General features: G+C 35.7%; 1 protein-coding gene across 1 annotated transcript in view; it reads left to right on the top strand.

Annotated features, from left to right (window-relative positions):
• Positions 1 to 316: 316 nt before the first annotated feature.
• Positions 317 to 14,766, top strand: part of LOC110800005 (uncharacterized) — a 40,143-nt gene continuing 25,693 nt past the window's right edge. The window contains exons 1-7 of the mRNA XM_022005298.2: positions 317 to 951; positions 2,534 to 2,608; positions 4,740 to 4,890; positions 9,908 to 9,976; positions 10,085 to 10,257; positions 11,115 to 11,252; positions 12,163 to 12,288. Of these exons, the coding sequence (XP_021860990.1) occupies positions 607 to 951; positions 2,534 to 2,608; positions 4,740 to 4,890; positions 9,908 to 9,976; positions 10,085 to 10,257; positions 11,115 to 11,252; positions 12,163 to 12,288 (1,077 nt within the window). The 5' untranslated portion in view covers positions 317 to 606. The remainder of the gene's footprint in view (positions 952 to 2,533; positions 2,609 to 4,739; positions 4,891 to 9,907; positions 9,977 to 10,084; positions 10,258 to 11,114; positions 11,253 to 12,162; positions 12,289 to 14,766) is intronic.

Raw genomic sequence — 14,766 nt, 5'->3', positions numbered from 1 at the left:
CCAAATTAACAATTTTCATGATTCACATTTCCCCCTATTATTATCGTCAACCAAACAAACGCATAACTGGAGAGGATGCGCAACATCACCAAACTCGTTCTATCAACAATTTGACACCCCTACTTTTTTTTTCTTCACTTGATACAGCGTGACTTAACCTATTTTTCCAAATTAACTAGTCTATCAATATAAAGGTGTAAAGACAAATTACGTCAAACTATAAAGCCATTCATCCTATGAACAATTTGACATTCCATCTCGTTTAGTTAATTAGCAAGAGATGACTCAACTTGTTTCTCAAGATTAACCGGATAAAGTTTGATGATAATTACGAGTACAAGTTTGCATCAAAAAACTTCCACAGTTCCACACTGCCTTGCCAATTTCCTTGGACTTTGTTGAGTCATTGACCACTTGAGCCAATTGACTCGAGTATTGGCCGTCGAAACAGGCCAGAATTATTAGAAAAAATAAACAAAAATAAAAACAGGAAAGTAAAGTTTGCTGAGATCTACGGAGTAAAACCCTGCACTCGGGGTTTAAGATTCCCCACACAAGCTTAATTCTTCATTCTTCGTTCCTCCATTACTCAGGAGGAAAGCTACAATGGTTGCAGGTCCACTTCTCCGTTCCTTATTCTCCGCCGCCAGAAAAACCACCACCACCACATACAAACCCTACTTAAACCCTCGTTACTTTCCTCACCTCCGCCCTTTCTCCTCCGCCTCCACTGCCGCCGCCGCCACCGCCGCCACCGCTGCCGGTAATAACCTCAATCCTACCCTAGACCCCTCCCGCCTCCGAAATGTTGCGGTGATTGCGCATGTTGACCATGGAAAAACCACTCTCATGGATCGACTTCTTCGCGAGTGCGGCGCTGATGTCCCCCATGACCGCGCCATGGATTCCATTACTCTGGAACGTGAGCGCGGTATCACCATCTCGTCTAAGGTTCGCCCGCTCCTTTCCTTTGTTGATTTCGGTTGATTAATTCTGCAAGTTTTCAATTCAAATTGTAACTCTATTCAAATGGAACACTTCAGAATTCTGATTATACTGTATATTGAGGTTGATTTTTAATGTTAATTGAACACCTATTCTTCAAATGCCAAAATGACCTCATATGGTTTCTCTTGAAAATTTGGAGTAACTGATTAAGCTAATTACACTTGTACTGATTCTCATTTAATTTTCCAGTAACTATTTATCTCTTGATTAGTGTTTTAAAAAATGTTAGTGGTAGGAACTAATTACTACAGTATTCAAAATCGTCGTTTTCGAATTGAACTCTCTCTAGTCCTCTTTTTTTATGTTATGATCCTCGGAGTATATTTCTGTTCGGATTGTTGACTGTTCAGATAATCTTAAGTAAAAGTTTGCTGTTTTCTTGCATTTGTTATACTTAGCTACACACTTGTTTCACTAGATTGATTTTTTTTTTCTCGTGCGAATACTGTTTTACTCTTATGCTTGTTATTTTGCGAAATGTTCGATGAACTTGCATTTCTTATAAAATTTGACCAGTGATATGTATAATCTTAATCTTATGCTAGGTAAAGTGAAATCTGCGTTCATCACCTTTTCCTTGCCATCTATTTGCCCCAACAATTTTGGACATATAGTGAACACCAATTTAACCTTGGAGATTTTACATCATGTGTCTTTACGGTTTTAAAGTTACCAAGTACCCATATAGTTTCAAATAATCACCGGGTAGCCCGGCAGAATTAAAAAGGTATTCCTAATTATAGGGCACAAGATCTCTTGTTAAGTAAAGCCTCCAGGTGTGTCACTAACTCACCCTCTCATTTCTTCCAGACCTACCACCTTTTCTTCCCAATTAGCCAACTCCTTAACTCTCTTCATCATGTAGTAGTAGTGGTTCAGGTGCCTTTGACGGGCTGGAGGGGAGGGAAGGGATGGACTGTAGGATAAGGGGAGAGATTGCGTTAAAAGGGTATTGGGGAATGAGGAGAGATAGTAGTGGTTCAGGTGCCTTTGACGGGTTGGAGGGGAGAAGAAGGGATGGACTGTAGGAAAAGGAGATAGATTGCGTTATAAAGGGTATTGGGGAATGAGGAGAGATGCTAACAGTAGTTGAACTGTTGAGTACTGCACACTGTATAAAAAGGTGTGTCTTGTGAGGTGCAAGCCAATTAGGGTCCAACACTAATTTTTTGCAACCATAGGGATACACCTTTATAAACCACAAGGCACAAAATGTTCCCAAATTTTAATTTCTTCATCAAAGCAGGGGGAACTAGTCACTTTTACTATCCCAAAGATTTCACAACCTCTCTAATCTCTATCATTAAAATCCCATTGCATCACTGATGTATATAATTCAGGTATTCTGCGATTTTTATGCACATAAAAAGTAGATACTTGAGTCCAAATTTGGTCAGTGTTCCTTTCACTTGCTATATTGGATTGGGTTCTGTAGAGTGAACCATGCTATAGAGATGCACTGCATACTTTCATTGTTATGATAATTAGGTTACATCTGACTAATATTGTTTTTCTGTTGATGTAGGTTACTTCTGTTCTATGGAATGATAAGATATTGAACATGGTTGATACCCCTGGTCATGCAGACTTTGGTGGGGAGGTATGTGCTTATGTTTTTTCAGTTTTCCTTTTCTACCTTGTTTTCCCCGGGACAAATGTGCTAAATGTCACACTACTTAAGCTCTGTAAACCTAATAAAAGAAAGCAAATTGGAAATTTCTTGTAGGAGACATTGTAAGACACTAAGACCGAGGTGACTTTCATATTTTATGCTTGAACATGTCTTTGTCATAATGGAAGGAGAATTCAATGCCCTCTGTTGTGCAATATAGCCTACCTACTTTTAGCTTCAATTTAAGAATTTCTAACGCTATGTTTGGGCTATTTGTTTCAGCTAGTTTAAGTGTCAATAACAATATTTTATATTCCTTGTGGGTGGTGGGACTTATTTTTTTGTGTGTGGGGGGGGGGGGGAGGGGGGGATTGTTCTTAGGATTTCACAAAATTAACTTCAAAGCTTACCTGATGTCTTGCTATTGGTGATTCAGGTCTGATCTTCGAGAGAAAGAAAAGAGAACTTAGCAAGAAATCAGAGGGATAAACAATGATCCACCACTAAGTTCAGTGAGATTCTAAAAATAATAAAGGCTAAAGCCATCCACTTGGGACATGATATCTAGTGTTTAACAAGTAAGCCTTAAAGCAAGCCTTTGTGGTAGTAAATCCTACAAAGTTGCTCATATGTAGTTAAAGAGTACAGATGATTGAAAGACACAAGTAGTTAGCACTCCCAAGCACAAAGTTTAATATTTAACTGAAGAGTATTCAATCTATTGTCCTTATTAGGAAGTGCTGTTAAAACAATCTGGTCATTCATTTATATAGAAAAGTTTCCTATGAGGCAAACTACATTGGGTTAAATTAGATTAGAAATACCGAAGTTGCATTTGGTGGTTGATTGATAATGTCAAATTGTTTTTGAATATGGTTACATTGTATCAAAGCAATACAGATCTTGCTGATTGGTACTGTGAGGTAGTGCCTTTATTCTGAAACCATAATAATATTTTTTATGGTCTCTTTTCTTGTCATAACGTCATGTAATAACATAACTAACATAGGAGGTAAGGAGGATTTTATTCAATTGTATACATGTGTCATACATTTATTTCTATTGCTTCTGTGCAACTTTAGTTGTAAGTTTGTAACTAGGATGTGGGGTTGTTAGAACGCCTCAAATGTGTGTTCCTTGTACTGCTTTGGTATTTCTTTTCCTCAATGTTGTAAAAGTCAACAATGGGCAAGTTTCATTGTTAGCTGAATTGTAAAATGGGATGAGGTCCTTTGTAATAGTTTATGCAAGGTGGTTAGGGTTTCTGTACAAGTTATTCGTGAAAGGCTTTTGTCCAACCTAGTGAAACCTGGTTCGCTGTTCAGACCCCATTCTTCCACCTCGTTTGTACATTCAAGATCCTGGGTCAGACACAACCTGTATCTTTGAAGGTCGCAACCAAAGTCATCAGATTTGCAACCAACAATTGGCCTGCTGTAGAGGATATACTAGCGGGCTGTCTTCCGCTCCTGGGTTTTCGTCTTATTTAGCAGTCAACTCACTGCAGATAGGGGGCAGGGGACTTCTTAAAGTTTGATACTCTATTACAGATTTGCATGTGCTAAGATCCAGCTTAATTTATCTTCCAAACAAAACGAAAGAAATTAAAACACCTTGTCCGTAGAAATAATATCCCAAGTCCCTCTCCCTTACATTAGTTGCATGTCTGTTCATTAGTCGATAACTGATTCACAAGTATACTTCTATATATTTTTCTATTACATTCCAAATTGTACCAGATTCACTTAAGTTAGCGTTCCGTGAACTCGTTTTCAAACCCCGTATCGAATAGAATTATATACCATTTAACAGTGGTCCAACACCCCCCTTCCTTGCCCTAGGCAAAAGCCTAATTGAAGGGTTGGGTGGTGTAGTATGGATTTTGTTTATTTTTGCCTTTATTTAAATTTTGATAATATTTGAACAACAAAGCTTTTTGTTTATGCTTGCATGTGAATTTGGGCACATCTTATCTACCCTAAGGATCTTACTGGCCCTTATCGATCAGCTAGTATTATAAACTTAATATTGCTTCATTATGTTTCTTTATTCCCCTCAAGTATATCTTCCATTTGTATACGATATGTGCACAACATATATTTTCCCTTTTTATGGATAGGTTGAGCGAGTTGTTGGCATGGTTGAGGGTGCAATTTTAGTCGTAGATGCTGGTGAGGGTCCACTTGCCCAAACAAAGTTTGTTTTGGCAAAGGCGTTGAAATATGGGTTGCGCCCTATACTGCTATTGAACAAGGTGGATAAACCTTCAGGTGAATATTATACACAAATTTCTCATGGATTGGTTTTTTTATCCAATTTTTTTTTTACATACTCTAATGGTTTCATATGTTACCCCTCTGTAGTTTGTAGTTTGCTCTGCCAGTATATTTTTCAAGTTATGGAAACTGGAAAGTCAGTTGTGAAGTCATGTTTTTTCCTTTCATTTGGACTTGGAAACTTTAGTTTAGTGGTACGGAAGTTATGAAATGTCAATTGCCAATTCACCCCCCCTCCTTGTTTGGTTTAGGAAACTTAAATCTACTTCGTCCATTCTAAGTTACTTACAACTTTTTGATTTTCACGTTTGCCGACGCATAACCATTCAAATCATCAATTATCAGTAAGTAAAATTAAGAAAAATGATATTTTAAAAAACACATTGAGACGAATCTAATAGCACTCTACATTACTGTATTTTTCCTTATATGTTAATCACAAAAAATATTAAAGAGAAGTTTGTGAATAGGGCAAAAAGTCAAATTGTTGTGAGTACAAAAGAACGGATGGGTTTCACAATACATGCACCATTTTCACTTAACACTATTCGCGTACTAACTTTGACTATATTTTATTACCGAGATACTAAAATAAATGTCATTTCTCTAACTTTTGTTGAGTTTTTCAATGTGTATTTTCAAATTATCAACTTTTTATTTTTTTTTCTAATATATAATTAAAGTTATTAATGGTCAAAGTTGTTTCGATGGAAATAGTGAAAGTCACCAAATGTATTGTGAAACGGAGGAAGTATATACAGAACAGATCTAGTGAGAAGATCCTCAAAACGAGAAGGCTAAATGTGCAATTTTTGAAACAGAATGTGCATATTATTAAAATTAAATTGACAGATTCTTTTTTCGAGCTGAAAATAAAAAAGTAGCACCTTAGTAAAAAATATGCACATAAAATCTTTCTCATTTTAACTCCCTTCTCGCTTGACCCTCAGTCTACTAGTATTCTATGCACGCGATGCGTGTCGATAATTTTATAGTACTATATGCACGCGATGCTTGCTGATAATTTTAAATAGTTGATTTGATACATGCGCAAGTAATGTTCCAACGTTTTATAAATTCTTTTTATCAATTTTTTGTAAGGGTATTATAGATGTCTTACGTGGACACCTAAGTGTTAATTATAAGTTAGTAAACTAAAGTTTGATCATAATGCATTAAAGTAATCATTTCAATGACCTTCTCTTCTAATTTGTTAATTAAAACATAGTTCTATATAAATACTATGCGTTTCTTAAAAATATGTACATTTGCTAAAACATATTTATAAATTTTATTTAAAACTAAAGAAAAAATTAAACATATTTATTTGTAACAAAATCTATTTAGGAATTAATGTAATAAAAAATTAACTAAATAAACATAAGAAATGGAAGGTTTTTTAATGGCTACACAAAAATTATAGCCATTGTAAATTCTTTGAATCTTAACCGTTGATTTTGCTAGTCGTCATCTGCGTCGATTACTTTGACTCAAAAGATAATTTTTAAAATAAAATAAATTACTCTAGAATTACTCCATTTTTTCTTACGATAAAACTCGGGGGAAAAAAAAGCTAACTGAAAGATGTCATTCCTTTTCCCTTCATATCCTTCGATGATAGAAACAATCAACATACAAAGTATATGCTAAATTATTTATCCTCAACAATATCATTGACAACCTCAACTTCAGCACACGTATCAATTACAGCATTATTAGACACTAAATTTGCATCAACCCTTGAGGAGATCGAAATGATTCAAAATAACAACTATCACCTTGAATATTCATTGATAACGTATGTAAAAAAAAAATTAAACATATTCATTGATAACTATGGAGAAAAGTTTATGATGATTAATTACGAAAAATGTACGAAGTACAAATGATAGACGATTGGCCGACGCAAAAATTTGGGATCAAAGATCTAGAGTCTCAGTTCATAGTTGTTTGTAGTGCTGCCAATGAAGTTTCTTCATTGTTAGAGGCTAATCGAGCTCGTTGCCTACCGGCATCCAGTAAAGTAACAGGTACATGATACAACTTTTATATTTCCTCCACCCTACCAGCATCGTGCTCATACATGAATTCTTAGTATATGTCTACATTAAACTGATGTATTTGATGTTACTTATCAAAGGACTTACCTGTTGCATCTGAAAGTTTGACATAGCTTACATTCTTCGTGTACATAGTTTGACTGCATGTAGGCTTGATAGCATATAGAAATAGAAATGGTAGTAATAGGATACAACAACAACAACAACAAAGCCTTAGTCCCAAAATGATTTGAGGTCTGCTAACATGAATCGTCGTAGGAGAATGTCATTGTCACCAATCAAACCAGAAAGGAGCAAGAAATAAAAAGAAAAAACAAGGAAGAGAAAGTGGAATTAACGAAAGTAAGATAAGAGAAAAATGTATATATATATATATATTATAGACGAAATATTGTAAGGGATAATAAAAAATTAGTAGAGTTTAAAATAAATGAATAAGTAAAGTAAGTGCATTTCAAAATAGCATGTAAAATTAAAAAATATTTGAAAGAATTTAAAAAATAAAAAATAAAAAAAATAGCGCGAAACAGAAACATTAAAGCTGTATAAGTCAAATGAAGTCATCAATGTATATTCTCTCCCTCCACTCTGTCCTATCCAACGCCATATTTTCCTCAATCCCAAAAAAGCTCATATCGTGCTCAATCACCTTCCTCCAAGTTTTCTTAGGTCTTCCCCTACCTCTTGCAATTCTATCACTTTGCCACCCTTCTATCCTCCTAACCGGGGTATCACTTGATCTTCTGCTTACATGTCCAAACCATCTTAAACGATTTTCCATCATCTTAAACTCAATCGGTGCAACCCCTACTTTCTTCCTAATAATAACATTCCTCAAACAATCCTTTCTTGTATTCCCACACATCCAACGTAACATGCGCATCTCTGCCACATTCATCTTGTGCACGTGACAATGTTTTACTGCCCAGCATTCCGTGCCGTATAACAAAGCCGGTCGAATTGCCGTGCGATAAAATTTTCCCTTCAATCTTTGGGGCATGCCTGAATCACATACGAACCCCATGGCACCTTTCCACTTCAACCAACCTGCTTTGATTCTATGGGCCACATCGTCATCTAATTTTTCATCCTTTTGGATAATAGATCCTAAATAACGGAACATTTCATTGGACAATTTTCCCATCTAAGGTAATCGCCCCTGTCTCTTTATCTTGAACTCCACTAAACTTACACTCCATATATTCTGTCTTGGGTCAATTATGCTTCTCTCCTCTCAAGTCATTGCATGTCTTTCTCCTCCCTCCATTAATCTACCTCCATAGTTTATTGTTATACGACTTATACCTCCAAGCATAAACAGAAAAATAATCTAGAATTTGAACTCCATAGTCCATATTACTAAATCCAAAGAAACAGGAGAGGAATAGATAGTAAACAGATCTATAACGACCAACACAATTGCAGTCGAAGGTTTTGGGTAATTCCAATTACAGAAAATGAAAAAAAGAAGAAGAGGAAAATGGTAATCTAACAGATGCTTGCCGGAGACGATGGCGCTGACGCCGATGATGGTGGGGCGGAAAGTTAACCCGTAAAAGTATAATTTGAGGTGGAGATGGGTATTTAATCTTGCAAATTGGTCAAGGTTAAAGAAAGGAGAACAGGGAGGGAGAAGGTGATAAAACCGGTTTTCTAAAACCACAACTCCAAAACTCACTTTTGGTGGTTTCAACTTTTCCGATTTTGTTTTGGCAAAACCTACATAAATTTATATACTCCTTGAAGATTGTAAAACGCATCACGGACATCATTAGTTGTTACTATTTAACACAATTTTTCTTTTAACAATTTGTTTTTCAATTACCAAGGGTATAATGGACTATTCCAAGGGGGATACCAAAAGTTGTTTTACGAAAATAACTTCAGCTCTTCACTTATATAATAGAGATTTATATTCTTCCGTTTGTATTATCACTACATTTGCATGGGTTGCATGTGGATTGGTGGACACGTATGTTAAGAGAAGAGAGACGTGAGTTTTGGACCTAAAGACCCATGAGAATAGAGAAGAGAAGAGAGAAAAATAAAGATAAACAATTAAATTGGCTAAGGGCAAATTTTTATAACTTGTAGTGTGAACACATTTCAAAAATTGAAATGTTACCATAGTTTTGAAACTTCCCAAAGTAGAAGTGTTGCGACAATTACAGTACGGAGGAAGTATAACTTTTACTTTATTCCATATTTGGCAAGCCCCCCTGATCTCTCACCCCTCTTACCCCACAACTTTTCCGGATTCATATTTATACTGATTGACAGGAAAGGTTGGTCTATTTTAACCTGGTGGCTTGCGATAGACTACCTGTTGTCCATATTGACTATGGCTGTAAATAGCTATCGGATATGTTAGTAGCTGGTTTTACCCTGTACCAAAATTTATTAGTTTTGTTTCTTTTTGTGTTCAGGGTGGATGATCAATACTAATTAAAAGTTACAAGTTACAGCTTTGAATCATGTTATGGAAAACTAGGTTACTACTTAATACTCCTGCGAATGTGCAATGCACGATTTTAACAAAAAATATAAATATATGAACTACATGATTTCGCAAGAAATTATGCGACTCATGTAAATAGGGCTTTTGGGGAAGAGGATAGTCATTCCTCTGTTTTTTGGGAAACGGGTAGTCACGATGTTGTTCTTTTTTTAAAGAAATATTTTTCGTAGTTGGAATTTGGAAAGACAAAAATAGGAAGAAAAAAGGATAACGTCATAAACAGTTTTGACTGGAATTTTTTCACGAGAAATGAAACGTGTACAATGATGACAATGTGCTGCAAGCCCCACAACAATCCATTGCGAGTGTAGTTGTCTGTTTGTGCGTGTGGGTTTTGTTATCTACGAGTTCATTACTTTTCAGTTGTCTTTTCTAAAATGCAAGCATTTAAAGGTCAATATTAATCTTTATGTGCCTTTTGATGCTCATGCAGTATCTGAAGAAAGATGCAGTGAAGTGGAAAGCCTTGTGTTTGATCTTTTTGCGAATCTTGGTGCCACAGGTTTGTAATTGAAATGAGAGCATTCACTAGATGATTGTTGTTCCATTTGCAACTTATGTCGTATCTGCAAATTAAGAATGCCTGACATTATTTTCCTTGCTCTTTTAGAGGAGCAGCTAGATTTCCCTGTTCTGTATGCCTCTGCTAAAGAAGGATGGGCATCATCGGAGTACACCAAGAGTCCCCCTGAAGGAGCTAAGAGTATGTCACCTTTGCTTGATACCATAATCCGGCATGTTATTCCACCGTCAGCAAGCCTTGATGATCCTTTCCAGATGCTGGTTTGTATTCTTGTATTACTAGAAACTTTCTTGAATTGTAATTTTTGCATGTACTTCTTGTTGCCCCATAATATCTCGATACCTCTGTAATGCTTGATGCTGCTCAGTTATTATTTATCTTAACTGAATTTATAAAAACCTTTCAATCCTGAATAGCTTGGACATGGAAACTTGAAAAGAGGAAATACAATATTGCAGAAATTTTAAAAGAAGAAACATGATTTTTTTTCTAAAAGATGGTCGTAAAAAGTAATTTTTTTTTACAAGATATACTTATGCAAGTGAGCAACTGGTTCTGCAGATATTATATTATGCATATTCAATGAAACTGTATTTACTAACAGCAAAATTAGTGAAAATGAAAAGAGCTTAGGTTTTTAGGTCTCAAAGCCAGAATAACTAGAGGTATTGATACAAAATCCTACAAAAGAGATCTCCTTACGTTTATGATTTTTATTTTTCCCCCAAATGCAAGTGAGCAACTGGTTCTGCAGATATTATATTATGCATAATTGCATATTCAATAAAACTGTATTTACTAACAGCAAAATTAGTGAAAATGAAAAGAGCTTAGGTTTTTAGGTCTCAAAGCCAGAATAACTAGAGGTATTGATACAAAATCCTACAAAAGAGATCTCCTTACGTTTATGATTTTTATTTTTTCCCCAAACTTTACATTTCTAAAACCGAAGAAGTGCTTAAATTTTTTCCAGGCATCCAATGTCAATATTGTTGTCATCTGGGTTGGGTAGTTTTTCTTATACTAATGCCTTATTCTTTAGTTCCCTTACGTTGTCAAGAATGATTTTGTTGCTTTAACTTGAAACCCTGAAAAAGGCGTTTGACTGTCTGTTTAGGTCTCAATGATGGAAAAAGACTCATTTCTTGGACGAATTTTAACGGGACGCATCTCCTCTGGAGTAATTCGCGTTGGTGACAAAGTTCATGGACTGCGTAGCACTGATACAGGGGTTCAGAAGGTTGAAGAAGGGAAGGTCAGTCTGTAAATCTACCGGAAGTTTGGATCATATATTTTGTGTATTACAGTCACATCTCTTCGTGTCACCTTGTTTTTGGTGAAGTGTATGTTCTGACTTCTGATCAAGGATTGTGGTCTGTGAGTCTGTCCTCATTTTCTTTCATTTATGATTCAAGAATCGGACCTCTTTCCTCTTTTTATCTTATGTACTTTTTTGAAGTTTATGTATTTGTAAACTTTTATTTTTAAAAACCCGTTGGCTGCTCTTAGGTGCTAAAGATCCTTGAAGCTCAGTTGTACGCTTCATGTTGAAGTTGTGTACTATGCTGGCAGGGAAGAGTTAAGAGAGGGAAATGGTGGGAAACCTACCATAGAACCAGAAACACCATAATTCATTTTCCGAAGCATTTAGTCCGTAGAGAGATGTCATGCTGTGTTCATTTATGTGGAAAGTTTCTTGGTGTTAGGGTTTGGTCGTTGGTTTGACTCTTTTAGCGCCAATTCTTAAGATGGCAAGGGAGATGGGAGGGGGGTTAAGTTGTTTTTATCTGAATATGAACTTATGAAGTACTAGGCATGCTTAATAAAATTAAGCTCTACTCCTAGATGGTCAAATTGGAAATTTCGGATTTGCTTGGTTTCATTTGATTTTCAGTTTTCAGAAGCAACTTTTGTGTCTTTTTAGTTTGAGGCTGCTAATTTTTAACTTGAGAGGCCGCTATAACTGCAACAATATCTAACCCATTATGTTTGTCCATATCTTCCTTTTTTTTTTATACTTGACAACCAAAAAATTGAGACACAATATTATGTCAAACAAAAACACCTTGTATGCTTATCCAGATACTCACATCCTGTCAATTTAGGTTGGATATATCACGCTCAGTAGTACTTTAGTTTAACATGGGTTTAATGTTTTCTCACAGGTTGTCAAATTGATGAAAAAGAAGGGTACTAGCATTGTTTCTGTTGACAGTGCTGGAGCTGGTGATATTATTTGTATGGCAGGATTGGCAAGTCCGTCAATAGGGCATACTGTTGCTAATACCGAGGTCTGTCCAATTTCTGCTGTTTTGTCCATTATTAAGCTTTTCCCTTGCTATTCTCACTTTTCTCACACTTGACAATTAGTTTTAAGACCAACGCTTAGTGTTGAATTGTTTTGCTGCACCTAAAACAAATAGTTCTGATTGTATGTGTCTAGAGTCTAGACTCCAGGATGTTATCAGTTGATCCTTTGTTTGATTCTTATGCAAACCATGAAATTTAGTATAGCAGTATAGATTCCTAAAGTCATATGATATGAGTGATCGTTGTAAATGGTGGCATACATGCTCTTAATGTTAATACTGTACAACTCCAGGGATATTGTGGACTTGTGGTTAGACATGCATTTTCAGTTGTTTGATATCTGTAGATCCAATTATGGCTTGGTATTGAATTATCTAGAGGATAGTAATTGAGTATTGTGGGGATCTAAATCGAGAACTTTAATCTGTGAAAATATATGACATAGACACATGATTTGAATAGTAAAGGGATCCAATCAATGAATTCCGAAATTGAGAAGTTATGCTTGGGATACTCAAAATCCTTCCACAAGTGCATTATGGGTACAATCATGTGATTAACCGGTTCCTTTTAGATTATCGTCGTAAATCTCTATAGAAACTGGAGTAAGAGAGAAAACTACCCCTTGCACATTGTAAATGAAGCAATATCCTGAAGTAAAATTTCAGATTATTCACGGATGATGAATATCTCCTTAGGTACTGCCTGTTGTAGACTTAGTACGTCACATCCTAATTTCCTTTTTCAGCATATGTCAAAAGTTATCACCTTGTGGGTTCAATGCAAAGCTTAAAAACGATAGATAAAAGGACCTTTTAGCACCCCTCCTCCCCTCTTCTCATCACTCTACGTTGAGTGCTTAACACGCTATTGGCCCACTGCACTGCTGGGAACACAATAATACCACAGTCCAAACTTCCACTATCAAGCATCCTTCCTATTTCAATGCCATATGAAAAACCCCATGGTTTGGTAATTTTCCGTCCAATTCCCACCACCATTCAGCCCCTTCATGTGTTTGACCTCTTTTGTGGAGACCATGAGAATCATTGATGTGGAGAATCTGGGAGAATCAGATCCCTCACAACCCATTTTTCCTTTGCGGATTTGGGGAAGTTATGGGCATTTTTCTTAATTTGGCTGTACAACACACACTTTGTTAGTTGAGATGTTTCTTTACACGAGTTAACAGTTTTATATGCAGTAGAGATGATTAGTATTAAGTGGGTTCAAGTCAAAGTCAAACTAACATCAAGTACAATTTTCTAGATGGTTTGATGTAAAGTATTGAAAAACAGTATTTTACGAGTTACAAACTGATGATGTAATAAACACTTCTTAAAAGTTTACTAATATCTCAATAATCAATTATCTGGAAGCAATTACAAAAGCCCTTTACTACTAAAATCATTCATCCAAACTAATATATCAAAATAAGTTCATGTATTCCCTCTGTTTTTGTCTTCTACCCTAGTACTGTAGACTCTTCTTTATAGTAAAGTGGGCGTAAGAAAAAGGTGGATTAGGTATGAGAGAGTTAGTCGAAAATTTTAAATATCATTGGGGGTAAGGGAAGGAGGTAAGATGGTAAAAAGATGTTTGCCAAAAATAGTTTTGTGTAGAAGTGGGTAGAACAGAAAACACCTTAAAGCAGAAAGTGGGTAGATCAAAGCAAATACCGGAGGGAATATATGTATCATCTTAAAATAGAAATTTTGTTATCATAATCACTATAAGCTATTATTGGAAGACATTTATGATCAATTATATCTTTACAATTAAAAGTTATCATCAGTTTGATTGATTATTTGTTGTTCATTTGTTGTGCGCTATGCCGCAATCTATTGATTGTAATTATTGATTACTTTTGCTTCCAAGTTCCAATTGACGAGAAAGATCAAAAGAGATGTAAAAAATGGGAAGGGAACTGTAAAGCCTTTTCGTAATCCACTGCTTGAATGGGGTGGGGTTCTTTTCATAAACAAGTAGATATAGCATAGTAGAAGCTGCCTTAGTAAAAGCGTAGAGACCTATAGCTTAGGCTTTAGTGTCGTGCAGATTGAACCTTCATCAAAGGTAAAGTGAACCCATTATTCTCCCAAGTTCAATGTCAAGTGTGGTCAACTTTAAAGCCCATTTTGGGGTTTCCCTGTTTTATAAGTTTGGAAAAGTCAAATAGTCAATACCCTCAATCAAGTGGTGTCATTTGACCCCTGTACTTTGTTGATCTGCCCAGCTGCCTATATGATCTGTTTTGTTGTTTGCTCCTTTTCTTTTTGGTCTTGCCCTTATGTTTGTGTAATCGATGTTGAATAAACCATAATCATATGTTTTTTTTGGTGAATTCTAGTTTTCTACTTTGAATTCTATCTTTCTTCTCCGAGAAAGCCTATGAGAAACCCGTTTATAGAGTGAGTTTTGAACTGAGTCTGGTTTCTTTTGATAATTTGTGAATCTTG

This window comes from Spinacia oleracea, chromosome 4 (genome assembly GCF_020520425.1).
Source record: "Spinacia oleracea cultivar Varoflay chromosome 4, BTI_SOV_V1, whole genome shotgun sequence".
In the NCBI taxonomy this organism is placed as follows: domain Eukaryota; kingdom Viridiplantae; phylum Streptophyta; class Magnoliopsida; order Caryophyllales; family Amaranthaceae; genus Spinacia; species Spinacia oleracea.
This window is presented reverse-complemented; position numbering and strand designations above follow the sequence as displayed.